Source organism: Emydura macquarii, unplaced genomic scaffold (assembly GCF_026122565.2).
Source record: "Emydura macquarii macquarii isolate MOO-44397 ecotype Brisbane River unplaced genomic scaffold, CSIRO-AGI_Emac_v2 contig_968, whole genome shotgun sequence".
Classification (NCBI taxonomy): domain Eukaryota; kingdom Metazoa; phylum Chordata; order Testudines; family Chelidae; genus Emydura; species Emydura macquarii.
The window spans coordinates 16,963,064-16,988,182 of record NW_027131105.1 but is presented as its reverse complement, the minus strand read 5'-3'; the positions used below and the strand labels follow the sequence as shown (position 1 = coordinate 16,988,182).

The 25,119-nt window shown below is 36.5% G+C and overlaps 1 protein-coding gene across 3 annotated transcripts in view; it reads right to left on the bottom strand.

Annotated features, from left to right (window-relative positions):
* Window positions 1-25,119, bottom strand: part of NR2C2 (nuclear receptor subfamily 2 group C member 2) — a 71,338-nt gene that overhangs the window by 35,654 nt on the left and 10,565 nt on the right. For all 3 annotated transcript variants that reach the window (XM_067544344.1, XM_067544343.1, XM_067544342.1), the window contains exons 2-5: window positions 9,088-9,198; window positions 7,312-7,512; window positions 4,503-4,605; window positions 709-888 (exon numbers count right to left, since the gene is read on the bottom strand). In XM_067544344.1, the coding sequence (XP_067400445.1) occupies window positions 709-888; window positions 4,503-4,605; window positions 7,312-7,512; window positions 9,088-9,159 (556 nt within the window). In that variant the 5' untranslated portion in view covers window positions 9,160-9,198. The remainder of the gene's footprint in view (window positions 1-708; window positions 889-4,502; window positions 4,606-7,311; window positions 7,513-9,087; window positions 9,199-25,119) is intronic.

Sequence of the window (25,119 nt, the reverse complement as noted above, 5' to 3'; positions counted from 1 at the left end):
TGGCACATTTTAGCAAGATTGTGAGGCCCTGGACTGGAACAGCAGAGATTATTACAGATCAGGACATAAATACATTGGCAGAGGTGTGGGGGCCAGGACTGGAATAGCAGAGGGTACTGCATATAAAGATTAAGGTACATTCTTTAAAATGTATACAGGAGCTTGCACAACACCTGTTATATTATGCCTTGACATAGCTATTAAATTAAAATAAAAGTTAAAACAAAAAACAACAAATACTTTCCAACATCAGAGGAAGGACTGGAAGGAATGCATTAAACTGGAAGGAATGCATTTTTTGAGCACAAAGTTAGACTGAAGTTTGTGTGTCCGTTTTAAAGTGTCATTCTACATTTCAAACACTGTCTTTGTAAAATGCACTAAAATGAGGCTCTATCTATCCCTTCTTAGGGGATGTGATATAATATCACATATAAGAGATTGAGTTCAAAGTTATTCATCACTGTAGCTTGAACCGCTACTACAAAAGTGAACCAAATAACAGGTTTAGAGAAGAAGATCTGAAGTAGATATTTGGGATGACAGAATTCTGTAACAAAGATACTTCCTGATTTGCATTCAAGGGAGTATTGCAGATGTCTGAGAACTTCGTTTTTCACATGGACTGAAAATATATTTAACAATACCAGCAGTTTACATATTTTTTACTTGGTAAACATAGTATGAGTTTGGGTAATGAACACTTACATTCCATTTTCATGCCCATCTCTAGGCATTTCTTAAGCCTACAGAACTGGCAACGATTCCGATGATGTTTATTGATGATACAGTCCTGGTTGCTACGACAACTGTAGGTCAAATTCTTCCTTACACTCCTTTTAAAAAAACCTTTGCATCCCTCACAACTGACAGCGCCATAGTGACGACCTAAAAGAAAAGGGAGAGCATGTACAGCTTGGTTACCACAAGGAAATGATTTATATTTTTTAATATCAACATTTTATTTATAACAGGCAGAGCCTATTGACAAATCACACCTTAGATTTGTTTTATATTCCTGGTTATTCCTCATATTTGCAGGCACTGATGGTGAAAGCACTATTCTAATCTGATGTCACAGTTTTGTTTTGGGTTTTTTCGGGAGTTCCTCCGGGATCAGCCCTTTTCCCACTATCCTCAAAGAGTATACATAATAACAACACCCACTCCAGCCTAGAACTAAAAGTTCCTTTTGGAGTCCATTAGTGCAGCTACATAATTGCTAATGAAGTCACACGCAGCTACATTAGAATGGATACAAAATATATGAAGGATATTACATGCAAAAACACCCTTAAAAGAACATTAAAGTTGCAAGCCAAGCACTCAAAACAGGAAATTCCAGAATAAAGGTTGCCCATGCAACACTAATTCAGACCCCTTGTGCATATGCATTATGACACTGCCTTTATTTACATGATTATATACTACTTTTTCCACAGGATCCCTGCCTCATTTAGTGCACTGGATGTATGGTGCTCACTGAGTGAGCAGCCATTCAATAATTTGTTTTATACTCATCGTTTAATGTGTGGTCCATGCCTTATTTACTGAACACCATCCAAGCCATGCACTAAATATAGAATTAATGTCCTCACAGGCTTTTCTATAGAGATTATTACTGTAGCATGTCTGATTCACAAACATTACTGAATTTATCTTTACAGCATGCCAGTGAAGTGAGGTGGTATTACTATTCCTTGTTTATAAATGGATTAATGAAGCTGAGAGACATTAATGTAAAAAATGTACACTAATTTTGGGTGCCCAATTTGAAATGCTTATGGCTTAATTTTTCAGAGAACTTAGCATTTTATCCCACTCCATTTGTTCTGAGCACAGCTCTCATTGACTTTAGTTGCAGTTGTAAGTGCACAGCACTTCTGCACATCAGACCCCTGGATCTCCATTTGGATCTTGAGAAAATGAGGAATTCACAGTCAGTGGACATATGGGGAAAATCTTGTTTAAGCATTACATAAAAACTCTTTGGCAGAGGCAGGGATAGGATCCAGTTCTCCAAGGTGGCAATCTAAACCACAAAACCACTTTTAATCTTCCTGTATTCCCCGGACTCATGCACTACAAATCTTCCAAATTCTGCAACAATTGAGACAAGGGTCCTACCAACAAAACTCTCCTTCACTACCCTACTCTGATTCATTTCTTGAGTACCAATCACCTGGCACTGAATGAGACAGGGATTCCTGTAGAAAAAAATTTGTTTGATCATGTAATTAAAAGACTACATTATTATGCACACACACAAGGGGACTGAATCAATCTTAATTCTGCCATTTTGTAACTTCTGAGGTGCTTGACTTTGCAACCTAATGCTTTTCTATAATGTAATTTTTTTATGTAATATTTTGGTTGTTTTTTTTAAAAAGCAAACTGAAAAAGATAGAAGTGTCATAATATGGAACCATATTGATTCCCAAATGGTTTTTCAGCAAAGTTAGAACCTTTATATCCACAGTACAGATCTCTGTAACTTAAGATAACAGAATAACTGATAGCAGGAGTAGACTGTCATCCTCTATGTTGGCTAGCCACCAAGAGGGAGATAAGGCACACATTTTGCCAGTAGGTTTCACAGCTATTTGCTGACAGCAGAGGAACACTAAGACTTGGGACTCTTGGGTTCTGTTCCAGGTTCCGAAGGTGTGTACTTTACAGGCCCTTCAACCTTTGTCCCATCCAGCCTGTCCTTGTCCCAATCTCTCCCCTTGCCTCTCTGGTTCCTCACCCAGTCCCAGTTCCCCATCCCGCCCCAGCTCCTCCTTCAACTGCCCCTCAGCACCTCATCCCAGTCTCCCCCCCGCTCTCCTCTCCGCCCCCCATAAGCCCAGCTCTTCAGTCTTTTCCAGTTACATTCAGGCTATTTCTCCTTCTCCTCCAGCCTGCTGAGCAGGCACCAATAGGAGCACTGAGAGTCTCCTTGCTCTCAATTCCAATGCTTGGTGCCACAGCGGCCCCTGGCTATCATGATGAGCAGTTGCAGGGAAAGATCTGCTCAGCCCCTGCACCCCTGGACTGGAACACGCTCAGTGTAAACAAAATCTTCATGGAATTTAGCTACCAAACTTTAACAAGTCACTACTGAGCATGTCTGAACTGAGATTTTCAGAGGCTGATCACACAAATTTGGTCAAGCACTAGAGCATCTCAACTAAACTGCTGTAAGATTTTTTTAACATGGGCACAACAGCATATTTTTTTCTAACTTTAGTTTTGAGAAACGAATGAGCTGTTTTTGTTGACTTTTTAAAAAAAATTCATTCTGAGGCAGGTACCCAGCATGGGAAATTTCAGCCCAAATGGTTAAAGTTTGGCAAAGTTACAAGCAACTGAAAACAAGTCTCATAATAGAAAGTGTCAGGCAACCTTCAGTATAGGAATTGCTACCTACATACCTAAGATAAACCTTCATGCTTCAGGGTATATGCCAGTCAATAAGTGACAGAAGTTTGGAAGGTTCTTCTCCTATGGACAGGTTATTCCATTATGGACTTTCTTGAAGTCTTTTGAAATAACTGGTATTGGCCACAGTCACAGACTGGAAACTGGACTGGATAGATCACAGATTTGCTATGATAGTTCCTAACATCTATGTTACTAGTGGTGGAGCAAACCCCCTATACTGTGTTCTCAGCTCAAGCTAGCCCAGGAAATGAAAGCGCATTGGACCCCAAATTTACTCTCAGGGACATGACTGGGATGTGCGTGGTTAGGCCTAAAGGTTGGAGCCATGGAGGTAACCAGAGCTGGGGGTTAGAATGGGGCCAAGGATCAGGGCTACAGGTACACGGGGCATAGTTAAGAGCACAGCTGAGGGTCACAGCCAGGGATTAAAAGCTGAATGCTAGAGCCAATGGGTGAGCCAGCGATGTGGTCAGGAAGCAGAGCCAAGAGTGTCAAGGATGGAGAAGGGTAGCTGCTGGAGCAGGCACAAGAACAGGCGAGGCAGGAACAAGCTGCAGACATGGAACAGGTAGAGCACCAAGTGAGCTCTGTTGCTGGGTTAAATAGTAGCTAGCTCCATCCTTCCAGTAATCAGGAAGCACAGTCAATCACACAGCCCCACTAGGATCAGCTGTGTCCACTGTGCTGCTAGGAGATTGACCCTGCAGCAGCTGGCTCCCTGATACTTACATCCCTCACACTGTGTTGTTGCTAGCTGGTCAAAAGTGAAAGTTTGGTTGCCAATATTGGAGCTCAGACTAGTATTGGTTCAAGCAGGGTTTAATTAGCTTGATACCGTGCACAGATTGCCATAACTGTGGTCAGTATCATGTCATTTAACTCACTTGTTCAAGACTGTGTTCAAACCATAAGTACACCAGCCATAGGCTGTGACAGCCAACGCATTTCTGTATTGTAAATTCATCCTCTTTTCACCTTAGTGTCAATTGCTATTCTCACTATACATAAACACAACGTCCTCCCATCATCACACCATCTTTACTACTAACGTCTCTTATAAGAGTATATTTGCTTACCTGATGCTTTATCTCCACAAACAACACAATACTCTACTACTTGTGACCGCTGGACATCAGCTTTACCCAACAAACGTTCCACTGATGCAAAGTCTGTGACAATCTACAACAAAATGACAGAACAGTTGAGGTGTTGCTTCAATATGTCACATTAAATCAAGCACTAAAGAGATTTCATATTAAAATCAACTGACTGGCTTTGCATTGCTAACTCTTGACATTGTCAAGGTTTCAAAACTAAAGCTGGTGTCTAAGCAGGTTAGGTCCTGCCAAAGGAAGTTGGCATCTAACTGCTTAGGCACTTTTTGTAAATCCCACTAGGCACCTAAATACCTTTTTAAATATGCCTCCGAGTTTAGTTCGGAAGCCTGTTTTAGGCAGAGGACTGTTGCAGTTTGGAAAGACAGAGTCCAGTTTGGAAGTTTAGTTTAGGCAGAGGTCTGATCCAGAATTGAAATATTTATTCCTGATTGGGGCTTATCTTAAGCAAAGACCTGCATTAGTCTTCAAAGATTCGGGGCTTGTCTACACAAAGACGTTATTACAGAATAAAGAAATTAAAGTGTAATGTCTATACTAGAATAACATTCCATATAGGTAATTTTATTCTGGAATAAGACTGCCTTTTTCCAGTTTATCTTAATCAACTTCCAAAGTGGACTAAACTAAATCAGTAAAAAGAACTTACATATTATAAAATTATATCTGACTTTTTTTCGGCTCTTCTCCATTGTATTTCAATTTATGATACAGTTCACATATATGACAATGCAATTCAACACAAGAAAAACAAATATTATTATTTGGATAGCTAATTGCTCACTTGAAGCTGTAAATCAGATAGCTAAACATCCAAATGCTAATACTCATACTTACAAAGTGTATGTATAAAGTGTAGGTACAAAAAAAAAAGGAAGGTACAAATTTTGTGGACACAAATTTTGCTTACAAAAGGGAACACGGCCTTCTGAAAATATAGGCCTGTCTAGTTATGTTTTTAAAGTTATTACTGCTCCTTTTAGACAGTAAAAACAAAGTATAACCCCATGTTTTGTATTTCCTATGAAAAGAGAGGGCCAGATCCTCAGCTGACATAAATCAGCATTGCTTTATTGACTTCAACAGAGCCATGCTGGTTTACACCAGCAGAAGACCTGGTCCATAATGTTTTGTGCACCTCATGTTAGCTTATTTTATTCACACTCCTTTTAGAGCTCTGGGTATAACATTTAATGATGCTAACATACAAACAAGGATGCTTGGCAAGACAGAGTGCCGTATGAGAGGAAATTAAATAATGCAGTCATGTAAAATTCTGCTCAATTTAAAATGCAGGATGAAAATAGTGCATCCTTAACCTCTTGCATACCAATGAATCAGAAGCAGGATTAAACCCTAAAAGAGAAGAAAAGGAGAAGAGAGGGGACAGTAAGAGAAAGTGAAAAGAAGGAAGTGGGGGAGCATAATCCAACCAGCTCATAATTTTTTCATGATATCAGCATGAAAGTTAATCTGGATAAAATTAATCACACTGACAAAGTTTTTAAAAAACTTGTAAAAAACAACTTTACATTAATTATGTTTATTAATTAAAATATTAAACTTCCCACCATACACAGTAGTCAGGTCATACTAGCACAGTGCTTCGTTTTATTGATTTTTATTAACTGAGGCATAGAATCAATGTATTATGTTATGTTACAAATCATTGTAGTACTGGAAAGAAACATATTCTCACCTTCAAATATTCACTTACAGTTCCTATTAAAGACTCCTAGGAATTGTTGTTTATTTTGGTACAATGTTTCCACTGTTTCTGTGCTGAATATAACATGATTATTTTTGTTTCTTTTGTGGGTCTGTCTGTCTTTTAATGCCCAAATCATCCATTAAACACATACACTAAATAAAATCATGATTGAAAGCAGAAGGGTTTCAGCTTTGAGGCATTTTAACATGAAACGTCATTTACAATAAACTGTTCTTTTAAAAATCTCTTAAAAACAATTGTTATTTAGATGTTTATGCTCCGATGGCTATTTTCTCCTCCATTAATCACTCTTCTACTTTTATTGACAAATAAAATGATAGTTCCATCATATTGAAAGCAACAGGAAGTAGATATCTATTTTAAAGAGGTGGATGTGGGTGCAGAAAAACAATTCCTACTTTAGTAGAAAAAGTTTGATCTATGATTATTATTGTGTATTATTTGTATTATTGAGGTGCCCAGATGCCTGAATCAAGACCAGAACCACATTCAAAGATATAGTCAAGACAGCCCCTGACCCAAAGAGTTTACATTGCAAGGCCTTGAGCCTGCAAAGACTTAAGTAATTTTGCCCATTGACTTTAATGGGACTACTCACAGGCATCAAATTATGCATCTGCTTAAATCTTCGCTGGATTAGGACCGTAACAAGATGAACGTGCAACAATGGGTGTTGAACACAGTGGAAAGGGGGAGAGGAAAGGAGGGAGACACAGATAACAGTAAAAGGACACAAGGTTGTATAGATTAAGTGCTATAATTTGCAGATTATAATAATGTTATAATTTGCAACCTGTATCAGCCTGCTTGCTTAGCCACTGCCATTAGGCAGTTTACTGTGGCATTTTAGGAAGTAAACTGGAAAATTAGCCATGGAAATGAACAAAATGATTATTTAACTTTTTAAAAAATGTGTACACAGGAAGTTTAGCTTTTAGAAAACAATAAAAACTTCTAGGGGTTTAGGGCTACTATATAATTAAATCTATTTAAATCAACAATTGAAGATGTATGGCCTGTTTTAATTTTTGTATTTACCTGAATTCTGCCTGGCACAATGCTGTCGGTGGTGGTAAAGATAAATTGTTTGGCATTAGATGTCTCAGGTGCTGCCAATATCACCTTTCCTGTTCCACTTCCATCTGGACTGGCCAAGATAAACTGTTGCTTTGGAGACACTGATGAGTCCACGGCTGTCACTATCTGGATTTTCTGTCCTGTTTGCTGATCTGTCACAATCTGCAACAAATGTTGAAGGATTTTATATGGTATAATATAAGATTTGACATTTTAAAATCTTTGGTTCTATCTCAGAACTATATCTTATTACCTGATAGTGGCCCTGATTCTTCACTGCCTTGCAATTTACATAGTCATTTATACATGTGCAAAGTAGGTGTAAAATAAGGTCACAAGTGCAAGGCAGTGGAATCAGGCCTTTATGGATACACAGTGCTTCTGCAGAGAAGGGTGCTTGTGGAATGGGCAGCATTGGTGATATGAAAGGTGAGGAAGTAGCTGGACTATGGTAAATCACATTAAAGAGAGCAAGAAGGAGTCTCTCTAATGTGGGATCCAAACAGTGTAAAATGAATACCAATGAAGTATAATGACCAAGGTTCTCATGTTCACCTAAGTGAAAAATATGTAACATATTGTACACAGCTATGTATGATCAGGCAAATATTTGGTACACACATGCAGAAAATCTAATCTGATATAATCATAAAGTTTCCTCACTTAAAGAATTAGAAGTGAACATGTATGACTGGAACAGGAAAAGATTTTAAGGAGCTCAGCAGGCAAAAGGGTTATCCTTAACTCCTCACGCTATGCAGAGCTGCTAAGCTTTACAAGGCCCCCGAGCTACCTCTCTGCTCCACAGAGAGGCTGGACCAAGTAAATCTAGACCATCCCTGACCTAGACTTGATGTTTGTCCAACCTGTTCTGAAAAACTCCCGAAGATGGGGATTCCACAGCCTCTCTTGGAAGCTTATTCCAGACCTTAATTACCCTTACATTTAGAAAGTTTTTCCTAATATTTAACCTAAATCTTCTTTGCTGCAGATAAAGCCCATTATTTCTTATCATACCTTCAGTGGACATGGAGAGCAATTGATCACAGTCTTCTTTATAACAGCCCCTAACGTATTTGAAGACTGTTATCAGGTCCCGCCCATAGTCTTCTTTTCTCAAGATTAAACAATCCCCAGTTTTTTTAACCTTTCCAAACAGGTCAGGTTTTTTAAACCTTTTATCAGTTTTGTTGCTCTCCTCTAGACTCTCTCTAATGTATCCAAATCTTTTCTAAAGCATGGCACTTAGCATTGGACACAACACTTCAGCTGAGGCCTCCCCAGTACTGAGAAGGGAACAATTACCTCCTATGTCTTACATACAACACTTTTGTTAATACTTCCCAGAACGATATTACCTCTTTCACAAGTGCATCACATTGTTGACTTATTCAATTTGTGATCCAGTATAACCTCCAGATCCTTTTCAGCAGTATTATCATCTACTTAGTCACTCCCTATTTTGTAGTAGTGCATTTGACTTTTCCTTCCTAAGTGAAGTAATTTGCACTTGTCTTTACTGAATTTCATCTTGTTGAATGCATACCAATTCTCCAGTTTGTGAAGGTCATTTTGAATTCCAATCACTGAAAGGACCTCTATGATATCTAGTACACTAAAAACAAGAGCTCACTATATACTTCAAACAAAGAAATAAAACTAGACAATAACTGGATAATGTTTGGTTTCATTATAAGGACCCCACTGACTGAGTTATTTAAATTAAAGGATTTTTACCTGAATGCGCTGTGGTGAAGTTATAGAAGAGTCTGTAGAGATAATCTGCATGCGTTGAGAGGGGCTGGTCATCACTGGAGATTCAGATAATGATGTCTGAACAGTCTGCACCTGTAAATAACCAGATAGACATTTCACTTCATGTACTGTTATAACATAGTGGACATTTTTTATCTTAGACATTACACAACTCCATCATGGATATTATACCTATTAGAAAAGATTTTAGTCACTAAAACACACTAGTATCTGCTTCCACTGACTTGTCAGAGTATGCTTTTATTGGCAAAAATGAATCTATTATACTACTGAATAATCACTGTATAATTACACTTGGCAGAGTTCAATTATTATTTTCTATGATTTTGATGGATAATATAAATGTTTATTTCATGCATTTTTCCAATTTTTATCTATTTAAATTTTCATAGTTGCAGAAAATTATGGGCAGGTCAGATAATAATTATTTAATGACAGTAGATGTTGAGAGTCAAAAAATTAAAGCTTTATAATCACTAAAACACAAATTGCCAACATCATATGTCAAAATATACAATGTAAATACTCTTAAATCAAACTAATGAGTTCTCAAGCAGCATTTTTCTTACTTTGTCTATTAGTAAGTTTCTATTAATATCAACTGAAATATTTTTTCATAAGTTTGTGAGTATGCAGTGAAATCAATGTTTACTGACAGTTACCAGTAAAAATCTAATCCTTCCAAGCCTAGTTCTACTTGATCACCCTGTCAGAAGAGACATACAATTTAAACAGTGTGGTCACTATTACTGAAATGAAAAAATATACTTTTTTTTTCAATGTCAGGTTATGTACTCAATAAATCTCTTTTGTTTCTTTTAAAAATAAAGCTTTTAGACACATTAGTAATAATATTTTTTAGTAATATATACCTTTCCTCTGAGGATCTTAAAATGTTTTACTGTATGAACACTGAAGTCCAAAATTTTCAGACTTGTTTGTCAAAAATTAGACACTTAAATCCATACTCGGGTCCCTAACTAAAGGTGGCCTAATTTCCAGAGGCCTCTCCCATTGATTTAAATGGGAATGGTGAGTGCTCAGCATCTAATAAATTTAAGGATTTTAGTTATGCACCTGAATATAGATTTAGATATGTAATTTTAGGCAACCAAGTTTGAAAGTTTCAGCTATGATCCTACAACAACACTTTGGTGATAGACAAGTATTGTTACCCTTGTATTACAGATAGCGAAACTTGGGCATATGGAGATTAGTGACTTGCAGAGTCCACAGTTTCGAGACCACTGCTCTATCCATTAGACCATGCTTTTAAAGCCACCCTCTCCAGCATTGAGGATAGAAGAGAAAGATCTTTGTCTCACATTCCATTCCTCCATTCTACTTTTTGTTATGTAGAACCAAAATATCCTTGAGGAGCCAAGAGGTGTCTTGACTCTCAGCCTAGACCTAAATAAAAAGGTATTTGGGGGAAGAGGAGAAGGAGAATTTTCTGTGGCAGTCCACATGCCTCCAATCTGCCCAAATTGGCATTTACTCTCTTATTTTGCTGATCTTATCTGGTCAATCAAAAGTCTCTCATAATATCTAGTTAAACTATGTAGCCTGCTTGGAATAAGTGGCAGCCTCATTTTCCAAGCAGTTGTGAGAGCAATTTTCAACTGTAATGAGTGTTATTTAAATGTTTATTTAGAGTACAGGTGTGTTTAGGTGAGCAACTCTATAAAAATGGCTTAGTGAAGTTTGACTTTGATTGTTTGCTCAGTATGCAAGTGTAAAAAGTTGTGTTTTTTACTAACTCTCAGCGCTGCAGATTGGAACCTACCTTCCCACCTGTCTTCACCAGTAATTAATATTAGGCAGTCCATTTCACTCCTTAGTTACACATGTTTAATTATCATTATCCTCAGTGAGGGTTTTACAGATGTAACTGAGGGTAAAATTTGATCTCCAATTGGAATTCAGTTAACAACTCTGTTGGTGTTCGAAAACGAACAGATACCATCTCCCTCTACAATACCTGTCTGCATTGTCCATGCAAGACTAACAGGTGTAAAATGCAGCATAAATCTATTTTTGTCACTTTAGTAAGCAGATCTGACTCTGAATACACACAGGAAATGGATTTGTTGCATAACAAGTGCTGTTTTTACAGGTAATTTTCAGAGCAGAAATGCATTTTAAATACAGTTGTTTGAGACTGAAGGAAGCCCCATGAATGCTTAGGAAGTGCAGCTGCCTCCATCCCTGTAAGATCCTGGATAAACTGGAATCAGACTCTAGGAATTTTGTGACACTCAGAAGGATAGGTAGGATTTACGGTGTTGGTGGCAGAATGCCCCATAGAAGATTTTTTGAGGGTGAGGGCTTTAACGGAAGTAAGAGTGAATGAAAGATGTTGGTTTGACAATCTAGAAGATTTCTATTAATCCACAGAACTGAACTGATACAGCACAGGCAATGCAAATTTGCACACATACAATCCAGACAACTGTGATTAAACCCCGACCCAGAGGGACCATCACTACAGGAAAGTTCAGTCTCCATGTCCTATTCAATATTCACCTTTGTTGATGCAATTGTCAACAAGAAGAAACACTTAGTACTGATTTGGATTGTGGTTATTTGAGATAGACACTTGCCCACTAGGAAACGGACTAAGGCCTCCAAATGCATTTCACAAAGGCCACTAAGAGGCTATCGGATGATAATGACTTTCAATCACTATCAACTTATAGGTAAAAGGTGCTGTATGCTATTACTAATCTACGGAGCCATTAAATATCCAACTGTTTTTGCCAAGATTTGCTTCAGTTCTAAGGTCCACTTGGGCCTTATAAAAACTGCCTTACTTAATCTTACTTGGCTCATTCATATCTGAATATGAATTGGGCCTACAAACCTTCCACACAAAAGATGCCATCTGAAATCAATGGGAATTCTGCACTTGGAGGACTTACAGGATTGAATCCCCTGTCTTAAAGTTAGTGTAAAATATTTCAGGCTAAAATATTTTAACTAAAATATTTCAAAAATCCCTTCAGCTAGTTCTAAATTACAGAATTTTTTAGTACAAACACTACATACATTTATTTGTGCTGCACTCACTAAAAATGGCTCTATTTTACATTTAAATTTTGAGATCAATAATCCATTATGTGGACAAATGTCTTTGCCTATTCTCAGAAAATTAAAAACAATGGTGATAATTTGATTGAAAATCATATATATCATGAACATGCAACACATATTTCACAAAAAAATCTTAAAAAAATCTTTAATAAATAGATTTAGTGTAGATGTGAGGCCACTGCTTTCATATGAAAGATTAACACATCTTTCTCAGGAGAAGTTAATATAATTTTGATTAGTTAATAAATATTTACACAGTAGACTGTAATAGCTCCAGATGTGTCAATATCATCTGTCAAATTAATAGTCTGCAACATGGTTACTTTTTTCAGTCACACACTTTATTGGTAGCTTTTCTACAAAAAGGTGATAAAACAAAAAGAATCAATAATAATATTAATTACTGACAACATATTTTATATGCATGGCATAATTTGAATAACTAATATTGTAGATTATTATTACAGGTGAAACAAAAGGACAATGCATTTAAAAAATCTCTTAATCTACAAATTAAACAGTCAATCAGAGAACTCAGATACTAAGGTGATATGAGCCATAGAAACTGACAAGATAGACAACCATAATAAGTGCCTCATACTTAACTTAAATAATTAGGGTAACAGAAGATTCAAGTTTCTGCCATATTTATTTGAAACCAAGGAGGCACAAATTGGCCACAATTCTGCCCTTCTGGTAAGATGTTGTTTAGTCTCAATTAATTAAAAGATTGGGATTCTTAGTTAAGTCTTCCCCGATATTAAATGACTCTTGACATTATCACATAGATGTTGAATTTTTTTATTAACTCAGAATCAAATATAAGTCAGTACCCTCTTCTAATAAAATTCTATAAATTATATGGTTTCTTAAATAGTCCCTAAAAACACATTTATATGCTCCTGATGTAAGTCTGTAAAACAGTATTTATAGTGCATGACTGATCTTAATGGCTTCATATCAGCAATGCTAAGTGGAATTTATTTTCTGGAAATCCCCAAGAGAATAATTAAACATTATTTTTGTAGTTTTGGGACTTGTTTTTGGATTCACTATCTCCCTGAATGTTCTTACTTGGCGATTAAACCATTGATTTTCCAAACTGAAATATATCAGTCTATTTAATTTATGTGGTGACTACAGATCCAAAAGCAGCAAATTTACCAGTTTTACCAAGAAATCCCAGAAGTACTTGTTGATCAAAGCTTTGATTGCTGGAGAACAGTTAACTATGTACCTAGTCATAAACTAAGTTTGTATAGAAAGTCCTAACCTTTTGTGACATTTTGTGGGTAACATAAAGAAGTTTCTTAGCTACTCTATGATTTAAACAAAAGAAAAGCACTTAGGGCACCAAGTCAGACATTATTGTATAATATCTGAAGACAAAGCTGTTAAAATAAAAACCATGATCATGCAGTTTCACTCTTTCTGTGCTTGTAGTGCTACGTAATACTGTGTACTGAGGAAGTCAAGTCCAAGGAACAGAATCACGAAAGAGCAAGACAGTACCTCATATAATTATCTTTCATACATACATGCATAGATTTCAATGGCACATGAGACAAATTTGTGGGGAGGGGAATACAACTAGTAGGCTCTCTGTGGGTATGTCTTCACCGACGGCAGCAAATTCGCTGCCATCAGATCAATCTATCCGAATCGACTGAGCAGTCAGTGAAGACCCGCTCAATCAATCCTGAAGTTGACGCATTAAAACCACCCCCTCAAGTGGCGTAGCACTGCATCGATGGGAATGCATTTCCCATTGGCACAGCGCAATGAAGATGCCGCGTAGAAGAGGAGTTACGAAGTTGACAAGAGTTACACAAGCTACTCTGCATAGCTTGCATAATTCCCATTGACTGCCGCTGAATTTCCAGGTAAGTGTAGACCTGGCCTCAGTCACTGGCAGATATAGTACATCCTATAGCTGAAAACAAGATGTCTGACCAACAAAAAATTAACTATTAGTATCAGAAGGCCACTGGAAGATTTAATTTAACAGTGATTGCCTTATCCTGTGTGCCAAGTTATTAACTGAGATCCACACATTTTAAAAGACCTAATTTTCAGCTGTTAGGGCCTTTCAGCTGTTACATCCACCTCACCTTTGGAATGCTAATGCTTTTTGAAGTATTTTAATTTCCTTAGACCACAAAAGCACCCGGAGTCTACTCTTGCCCTAATGTATGGGATTTGCACAGGCATACATGAAATAATGTCACTATATAAACAGGAACTAGAGTATAACTCCTCTATAAACTCTTTGGGGCAGAGACAGTCTATGTTCTGTATTTGTATAGTGCCGAGCACAATGGGGTCCTCGTCTATGACTAGGGTTCCTAGGTACTAGAGTAATACAAATAATAATACATATGTAGAACACTTCGTATTACACAATAGTGTTCTCAAACTTTTTTATAGTATGGACCAGATCTTCACAGAAGTATTGTTTCATAGACCACCAGTTGTCCTATTTAATATCCAGACCATCTCACCGACTCACCATCATCACATAATTTCCCTGTGGGATTGTTTACATGAAAAAGTAACATTAATAAATATTTATTTAAAATAAAATTCAACAAATGACAAGAAGGAGAAAGCATATGATCAGCCAGGTGTCAATCAGTAAGGGCTCTGTAGACCACTGGTGGACCACTGCATATTGTGAACCTAAGGTGAACAAATACCAAGTGTGAAAAATTGGGATGGGGTGGGGGATAATAGGTGCTTGTATAAGAAAAAGCCCCCAATATCGGTACTAACCCTGTAAAATCAGGACATCTGGTCACCCTATGTGAACCACAAATATTGATGTCTCATTTTTCATTTTTCTTCAGAAACTGAAAAATATTTATGCGCCTAAATTTATTAACCTGAAAAACAAAACAGTATTTGGTCCCAAAAGTTTATGTTGAGAAAATGCATGCTATATCAATAAAGAATATATTGCATATTTTGTCTATTTAATAGCTGTCTGAATGTGTATCTTATATTTTAAGATTCTCTGTATGTCCTCATTAATGTACAGCTTCTTTAGACTTACCTACATGACATCATATGAAATAACGATAATTTTATATGCCTAACAACCTCTGAACATTTCAGGTGCATCTAGACAGAACACACTTGCTGCGCTATGGAATATACCAGACACCTCTTACCATTCCACTGATTTCAATGAAATGTTAATGGTTGACAGCAGAAGAGCACATGTACTAAAGAATCAGAAGCACAAAGGGTTAGTTCTTCTGAAATAATCAAATTGTAAAACTGAGAAACAATCCAGGAGATTGTTTCCTATTTTAAAGCTTAGTTTCTCTCCAGACCATTGCCATACATATACAAAGGATTGGAATATATAATACTAAAATGCTGTATTACCACCCTGACCAATTAGCTACAACTACGCAAGTTTTAAATATTTAATTGAAAAAAATACAACTCTAAAAAAATACAACTTTTTAAAATGGATTTAAGTAATGTTATTAACAAAAATTGTCCAGCTTCTCTTCATATGGCTATTATATAAGAATGTATTTCTACAATATTTGGCTGGAAGTAGAATTAATCCATCTTATATGAGAAAAATATTCTTAACAAAAAAGGTCTATGAATATTTATTTGAGACAAATAAGTTTTGCTTGATATTAAGTTTATTTTTGAGATGGGGCTCATAACTAGCATTTACTATTCAAATTTATAATGCAAAAGACATAACATTCTGTGGAATTTGTACCACATGTTTAAAGCAGCCACAATGGAAGCTGTACAAACTATAAGCAAAAATCTAATCCATCAACTTTAAGTAAGGTAGGTATAATCTATTATGCAAAGAATGAAAATGAGTTAAAAAAATCTAGAACTTTTTGTCATTTTAAAAGAAAAATTATCAACTAATTAGAAGTCTGTCAGTAGATGATAAAATAAAGAAAACAGGCCTTATGTTGTACACATTTAATCAATAAGTATTTAAAAGTAATCACTCCATATTTTAACTAACAATTGCTCTGAAATTAATCCATTTGCTAAATAAAAGGCCTTTTCAAAAATAGATTTCCTTATGCAAAATTATTGAATATACATAGGTCAAGAGAAGACAGAAAATCTGCATCAATAACCTTTGTATTGTTTGCTTCCTGGTGCTCCCTAGCTATATTCTGTACAGACTCTAGTACTTACAGTGTCAAATCCTTCCTGCAGCTTTATTTACATTTTTCCTCAGCAAACTTCTCAGGCCAAAACAATCCAGCAAGAACACAGAGGTCAATTACAGTCTATTCACAGACTTTTGCATCCAGGTTCCATTAGTGAAGATTCTAATAACTGAAACCAGACAGAATTGTTTAAAAATGCCCTCTCTTTGACCCTGCTCCTCTGAAGGTCAAGTGCACTATCACTCCCTGTAACCAAGGAAGCAGAATCGACGTGTTCCTGCTGTTTTGCCAGCTGCTGAAGCAGTTTGTCTAATAATACCATTAATTTCATCTGGGGAAGATGTACCCAGGTTACAAAGCTCTCTCCCCCATTTCTCTTCCTCTGTTCCTAAACCTGCTACCTCTCCATAAATTATAAGGCAGCAAAAGAGAATTTTATGAGGAAAGAGTTTGCTCAGCTCTTGAATTATTTTCAAATCAGTAAATGGAAAAGGAAAACCACCATGTTCCCTGTGGAGCATCTTTTATCTTTACAGTTCATTAAGCTTATGTATTTAAAGGAACATGGGCCTCTCTAAATTCCTATGAACCCCTCACACATATAGTAATGTAATCAAGTCTTATTACACATAAGACTTAATACATAAAATACATGATGCATGTGAGAAAGTTATGATTCATAATTTTAATTCCCTGACAAAACATTTGGATCAGACTACAGTGAAATCTGGCAAATTAATGCAACAACACACTACTAATAAAAGAACATTTTGTAATTTCTGAAAAGAGGAATTTTGTTTGCCTTCATAATATCGACTACACTTTGGGAAAAAAAAGCTGAAATCCTTAAAAAGTTTTATGACAATGAATTTCATTACAAGTGAATTTCTATTACACAAACTTATATAACAACTACATGACTTAGCTGACTTTAAGGCTATGTCTTCACTGACAGCAGCAAATTCGCCGCTGTCAGATTGACTTATCTGGATCAACTGAGTGGTCAGTGAAGACCTGCTCAGTCGATCCAGAAATTGATGTATTAAGACCACCTATTCAAGTGGCGTAGTGCTGCATAGACAGGAACTGGCGCAGTGCAGTGAAGACGGCGCGCAGAACAGAACCACAGAAGTTGATGGGAGTTCAGCAAGTTTTCTGCATAGTTTGTGTAACTCCGGTCGACTGCTGCCAAATCTCCGAGGTAAGTGTAGACAAGCCCTAAGTAATACTAGTATTTTATTTCAACTTCAAGGACTCCTAACCTGAGTATTGAAATGAGCTCACTGTTAAAATTAGGCACTTTTCACAACAGTGAAGAAATACTGAAGATACAATTTATGTACTGTATAATATTATTTGGAATTATTATTATCATTATTATTATTATTATTATTCATTATTATTATTATCATTATTATTATTATTTGGAATTATTATAGGCAAGATCTATAAAATAATTTCTGCCAAATCATTATAGGGGCATGTTTGCAGCAGCAATATTTAGTCAACAAACCTATGTCCCAATTCAAAAAGGTATTTAAATACATGCCTAAATTTATGCATGCAAGTAGTCCTATTAAAGTCAATGATACTACTCATGTGCTTAAAGTTTGATACATACTTAAATACCTTGCTAAATTGGGCCTGATCTTGTATACCTTGATAAGGAAAGTGTTGTTTAGATAGATTCATGATGTCTGACTGGCAGATGTCTTTCAACTGTAGGTTGGTCACCAGTTTGAATCCAACCGAGCTTCATAGGGATTACAAATTGTTCTTATCTAATGACTGCATGGTACCCATTAGAGGAGCTGGTGTGTAGGGGTAGTAGGTATCTCCATTCCAGCTCCTACATCACAAACTCACCATCACCCTTTGTTATAATTGGCAGACTCAGAGAGGCCAAGAATTTCCTAGGCCATGGAGACTGAACTACTCCTGCTACTCTTACAGGAAGTCAGGGCTGAGGTTGCTGGCAGGGCAACTTGTACCTTGCTGTGCTTCAGTCCTGTGGATAAACAGAGGACTTCAGTCACTGGGGCTATGAAGCCAACAGCTATCCCCAGCACTAATTCGACACAATCATTTATAAACTGAAGTTAATGGCTATATACAAGTTAGCTATTAAATGTCACATATGGAGCTGCACAAAATGTGTCAGATATGCAAATGTATTTGGCAAATGGATGTCTATATTGTCAAAATATTGCTTGTCCTTCACATACCAAAAAACAGGTATTTAGAAAAGCAGATGCACTTTTAAGATAGCAGATAAGGTAATCAAAACACAAGTTATTTAATTTTCAAAGACGTGGAAATAGCGCACATGTCATTGGGAAATCAATTCACTCGTTCTCAAAAATTAATGGAGAGAGGACAAACAGACATGCATTTACAGTAATACTACAAATACTGAACCAGATTCTGCTCTCCTACCAGTGTAAATCAAGAATGATATCGCCACTGAAGTCAAGTTCCAAAAATTATATGCACTACTGCAGAAATGCCTTAGCAGTCGTATTAGTTGCCAAAAGAGATTAGAAGGACCATCATTACAAGTTTGAAAGACAAGATTCACGAGGGGAAGTTAACGTATGAGAATGGTAATATAGTAGTTGCTCCAATGTAGATTTCACTGATGAATAGATTTAGATAACGGTCTTTAAAAGACCATTCTGGATGTTTGCAAAAAAGTCTGAAATGTCAAATGCATGGGTACCATTCTTCAGCACCAGGGACAAAGTGCCCTCAAAGCAGGAGGACAGCTGTGCAACCAAGTCTAATTGTGTTCACAATAGTAGTCCCACCTTTTTTATAAACCCTCTTTCCCCTCTCAACAACTTCCTTCATAAACTTAACATAGAAAAAACATGAAACTTCTTGGAAACTGTGAATTCTTTACATAATTTTGTATGACTTTTACATTCCTAGTTGACAGGTGCCTAAGAAATATGATAGAAAGGTTATAGTGACAAAAGTACCTAATTTACTACATTAAAGGCTTATTGAGCACAACTTAGAATATTTTTCTGAGCAGAACTAGTCAGTATATTGGTTTTCTTTTTGATATACAGCTACTGTAGCAAGCCATGCATGATTTTTATAAAGCATGATTATATGTCAGCTCCAACCTCTATAGAGAGAACTTACATAAACAGTGGACTCAGCCTCAAACTAACAAACGTGTCAGGGTATGGCAATTATTCCTTTCCTTACAAATGAAAGGAGGATGAGAGTTAAAATGTTATGGTCTGAAAATATGAGAAATACTTCTATAATCTATTGTCTACAGCAAATGTATATCTGTTATACAGACTTATTTGAATACAGACAAGCATTAATTGTGTTCAAAACATGAATCATGTTTAGAATATCTCAAGCATCAATCTTAATTTTTCATATGTAGTACCCAAAAAATACAGTTTCACATTCAAGATTATTTAATTTACCATCACCTATGTCATTTAAATCTAGACTGCACAATTCACTATTAAATGTATAAATAAGGAATAATGCTACATTGGTATGATGATGGACTAAATTATGTAATTTCCCCCCCTATTTCAAAGTTTGAGTCCATAAACTGAATTCACTGGGTACATAAGAATGGCTATACTGGGTCAGACCAATTGTCCATCCAGCCCAATATCCTGTCTTCCAACAGTAGCCAATGCCAGGTGCTTCAGAGAAGACGAACAGAACAGGCAATCATCGAGTGACCCATCCCCTGTCATCTGCTCCCAGCTTCTGGCAAGCACAGGTTAGGGACACTCAGAGCATGACGTTGCATCCCTCACCATCCTGGCTAATAGCCATTGATGGACCTATCCTCCATGAACTTATCTAATTCTTTTTTGAATCCTGCTATAGTTTTGGCCTTCACAACATCCCCTGGCAACGAGTTCCACAGGTTGATTGTGCGTTGTGTGAGAAGTACTTCCTTTTATTTGTTTTAAACCTGCTGCCTATTAATTTAATTGGGTGACCTCTAGTTCTTGTGTTATGTGAAAGAGTAAATAACATTTCTTTATTCCCTTTTTCCACACCAGTCAAGATTTTATATATCACTATCATATCCCCTCTTAATAGATAATTTTTCCAAGATGAAAAGTCCCAGTCTTTTTAATCTCTTCTTATATGGAAACTGTTCCATATCCCTAAGAATTTTTTATGCCCTTATCTATATCTTTTCCAATTCTAATATATCTTTTTTGAGCTGGGGTGACCAGATCTGCATGCAGAATACATACTGTAAAATACTAAAGAAAGTATTTTCTTCTCTCTCTCCCCCCTCCTTACGTACTAGGAACTTCCATATAAGGTGATCACGACTAGAATGTGGAACTAAAATTGACCACTTCAAATATTTGAAAACTGCTAGGAAAACCAGTCACCAATGAAATGACTAGTTACTTGTATTCAAATTTGCATAAACAGAAACCTAGATGATCCAAACTCATTTCATGACTGATACATCATTTGAAATTAACAAGATTTCTTCATAATTGCACAGTTGCATACTTAGTTCACAGGTTAATTCACCAATGTGACTTGCCCATAATTTTATGTACATCTATCTATATAAAGATATAGTTAGATATATATTTATCTCAGCTTGCAATTGTGAATGAAGGTTCATTTTCCAAAGTTATACATATTCATATTTATCAACTGAACCTTCAATCCTTTTTTTATAGTTTATTACCAGTCAGGTCATTGCAAAGGCAAGGAAATACATTGATTATGTGAACATTATATGAGAAATATGTTGAAAGAATAAATCAATAGTCAATATAGTTAATGGATTTTTGAGTTCATACTTTTTCATAGTAATCTCTACAGATACTTTTGCTGATGTCATTTGGTTTTTCTGGTTTAAGAAGAAAAGCATTTGCTTTATAAGCATAACTAAAGATCCAAAGTCATTGTATTTCTTAAATAGAGTGATCAATCTTTTTTAATTTGTCATATTCTAGATGTGAGCTATTAAAGTTAGTGCAAAAAAGATTCATATAATAGTTGAAGTAGGAAATAAATAAAGGAAAACTAATAATATATAAAAATTTACAAAATATACCCAACTGTTCCACAGAAATTTAAAACATTTTATAAATTTACTCTCACAAAATGTACAGCTTATAGTAAATATTTAATTGGAATATTATTTATAAAGCTCTATGTCCACAAACATTACTTCTTAAATTAAATCTGATAAAGCTTCTCCTCATTCTCCAGCTATTTCTTTCTACTGCACAATATAGCTCCTGAATTAATATCGGGCCTTAATAAAATGTATTGTTTACTTGATAAAATATTTTTGCAGGTGTGAAATGTGTTGAGACATCATCTACTCAAAACAAATAATTGATATATCACAGTTTCAACAATACTTTTTGAAGGAATTTTCCCTTCCCTTATGGACCTTGTACTAGGGATGTCAGAGTCCCAGATTTAGCTGTAGGAGAACCCCCTCCAGTTGACACTGCACTGCAAGGGCCCTGCTACAAGCCCCAGTGTAGATGGGGTATCTTAGTGGGAGGTCTAAGTGATGCAAGGGAGTGGGACAGCAGCACATAATGCGGCAAGGATTCCAGGCCCACAGGAAACTGTGGAAGATTATATGTTTACAGGAAGCTGTAGACTGGTTATCATATCTAGTCACTTACTCCTTGGTAAAGTGAGTGCAAAATGCTAACAGGTCAGAAAGATTGCTTTTTGCCCTCTCTTTGCACAGTTGTGTAAGTAATGGTACAAAGTGCACTCAAATGGAGAATCAGGCCCAGTCTGTTGATCCAAGACAGCTAGTTTATAGCTGAAAAAATGATGTAACGTGTGTTTGAAAATTTTGGAGGAAATATTTTATATGGCAGCACTGTCCAATTTTTTCAGCTTGAAGGCAAAGTATATTATTTCAAGAAGGACAAGAGGCCACAGTCAGTGCTTTTGGGCAAATTCTTTGCCTCATTCCTCTTCCTTTGCACCATTCAGGTCACACGAAGGGAGGGGAAACCAATTCCAAGTCCCCCCTTGGGGATTAATCTGGCATCAATGAGACTCCAAAGCAGACACAGAGTTGGTGTAGCCAGCTCCTATTCCTCCATCTCTGCAGTACCTGACAAAAGTAGGGTCAGTAGTGGTGCATTTCAACTATCCCAAGCTGGTGGACAGTCCTTGGGGATCATAGTCAGTTGACACAAATTAGAGCAGCTTTAACCTGGCATGGGGAAAAGAATAAAGGAGCTGTAACTGCTTGTAGACTTTCAGCTTCATCTCCTCCTTCCCTCACCTGAGCTTCTTGGCTGGCTGCTTGAGGGAAGGAAACTGTTCTTTGATCTGCACTCACATAGGCTCAAGCAGTCAGCAAAGCACCTAACCTCTGCCTGAGGATTTTATAACTTAGCAGGTATGCAAGCAAAGAAGGAGCTAATGCTACTCTGACCTCCCTCTCCTGTAATGCAGAAAGACAGCCAGTGAGCACTTGGAACAGGGGAAGGGACAAAATCAGCAACGTTCATAGTGCTCCTTGCTCACATCACAGCTGGTCCTGGGGCTGCAGGGGAAAAGATGGGAGGCAATGCCCTCTATCTCCTGTCAAGTGACAGGCCTGATTCAAACACTTCGGTTTAAAAATTGCAGGGCACAGTGCAGAAAACACACTTGCATACAAATTTTCTTCCTAACAGAGTTGCTCTCAAAGGACTGTTTTGAAGCCTCAAGTGGTCCTTCGGCTACAAATTGGACACCTCTAGTGTATAGCATACTCAGAGTACAAGATAAAACCTTGAGAAGAGCAGTGTTAATAGTTTATGCGTGAAGGGTAAAATATAAATTATATTTTGAAAAAGCTATTCAGAATGTGAAACAACTGCTTAAATTTCCTTTCTTGGGCATAGCTGTTCTCTGTACTCCAAGCTGATAAACTCTGAGTAAAACCAACTGAATAACAGCTCAAGGTGTAAGCGACGACACAGTGTGTCATCTCATCCATCTGGAAGTAGAAAGTTGAAGAAATGGAACAAGCAATAATAAGCTCTAAAGAAAGAAAAGAAAAAGAAAAAAAGATAAGCAGTGAACTTTAAATTACTCAGCAGATTAAACCATCACAGGAACGGCTTTAGAAAATCATTCTTAAAACAAGAACTGATTCCATGTTTTTCACTATTATTCTGAGTATAAAAAATACAAACAGTACTGGGGTGTAGTCATTAATGGCCATGCTGGAGCAATAATTCAGAGAGACAACAAAATCTGAGAAATTACTGCACAGGAGAGAAAAACACAGTACTGCTGACCCTCTACTTACAGGACAAGCTAATGTTTGCTGCTTGACATCCTGGTCCTCAGTAAACCCATGTACAACACAGGCAGCAATCAGTTTGAAGAATTACTGTATATATTACTAAATATGCCAGTATTTGCATTACATTATCTTGTTCATAACTGACCACTTAAAATTCATGTCTTAGGATTCAGTATATGAATAATGGCTATATCTCTCTCCTCCCGCCCCCCCTTTCAATTTTCCTTGATGAAATATCTGGCTTATGAAGAAAGCTCTCATTTTTTAAGGCAAAGGCCAAATTTTTACACTACCCCAAACTGATTAATCATTTCCTTTGTTGCCAAGAAACTACTGTGAATACAAAATACATAGATCTAATATATATCAAAAAGATTAGTCATTTATTAAACAGGACTAAAAATGTATCTGACTAAGAAGGACACATAGCGGTAAGCCAACGATTTATAACAAAGATGGTTCAAGTTTTAAAGGCAGCTTGTCTCCTTCAGAATTAACAGATGTTGTGACCATGGTGCTTTTTTCTAAATATTTTTCCATGAACAAAAATATCATGGTGTTATGCAGTAGACAAGTATGTAATTTAAGGAGGAATTGAATAGTGTAAAGAGATGAAGCCCTAGTTACCCACCGGCCAGGAAGAAATCACAAAGCTTCACACACTCTTGGGAAGGACCGAGCTCTCCAGTGGCAAGATACAACCATCACACTATGTTACCACGGTGCATTTCCTGCACGAGGAATTACAAATGTCACATATTTTATGTGCCTTAGATGTGATTATACCATCACCATTCATACCAAAATAGTTAAGGATTTGCCTATATTTCCATTACACATTCTTTTTGTCAGGCTCTTCTGGAACTATTTTGTAAAAATTAATTCTGGGCTGAAACTTGCTATACAAGCACCTGAAAGAGCAAAATAAAACAAAAAATTCTGTTTGGCAGTTTCCAAGATGACATTTTAGTTTGTTCTTTAAACAATCTTTAAAAGTGATTCTATTGTACTTTGCAGCCCTTAATCCAGATCATGGCTTAATCACTGTTGCCATAAAAATATATTTTTAAAAGAACAAATTAATATTTCTTTGTAGAAAGAAGTTAATGGATATAAAAAGTGCATTTGCAAATCCATTTCTGAAAGTATTTTTGGCCATGGATTTACTTCATATATGCAGCTCTCACATTAACCCACCAAAGTGAATATCTTCAAGGCGTAATTACAGTTTATTGGGTCAGAGATCCATGAATTAAAGTCTCTAAAGTGGCCTTGACTATGGAGATGTCACAGGCTATTGAGTACACATCACTTACAAAACCTCCTAATTATGCATTATATGACAGGCTGTAGTAACTCTGAAGGATATTAAGCCAAAAACCCACAAACCCTATACAGTTAAAGACCTGATTAAAATTAGCAAACTAAAAGAAATAT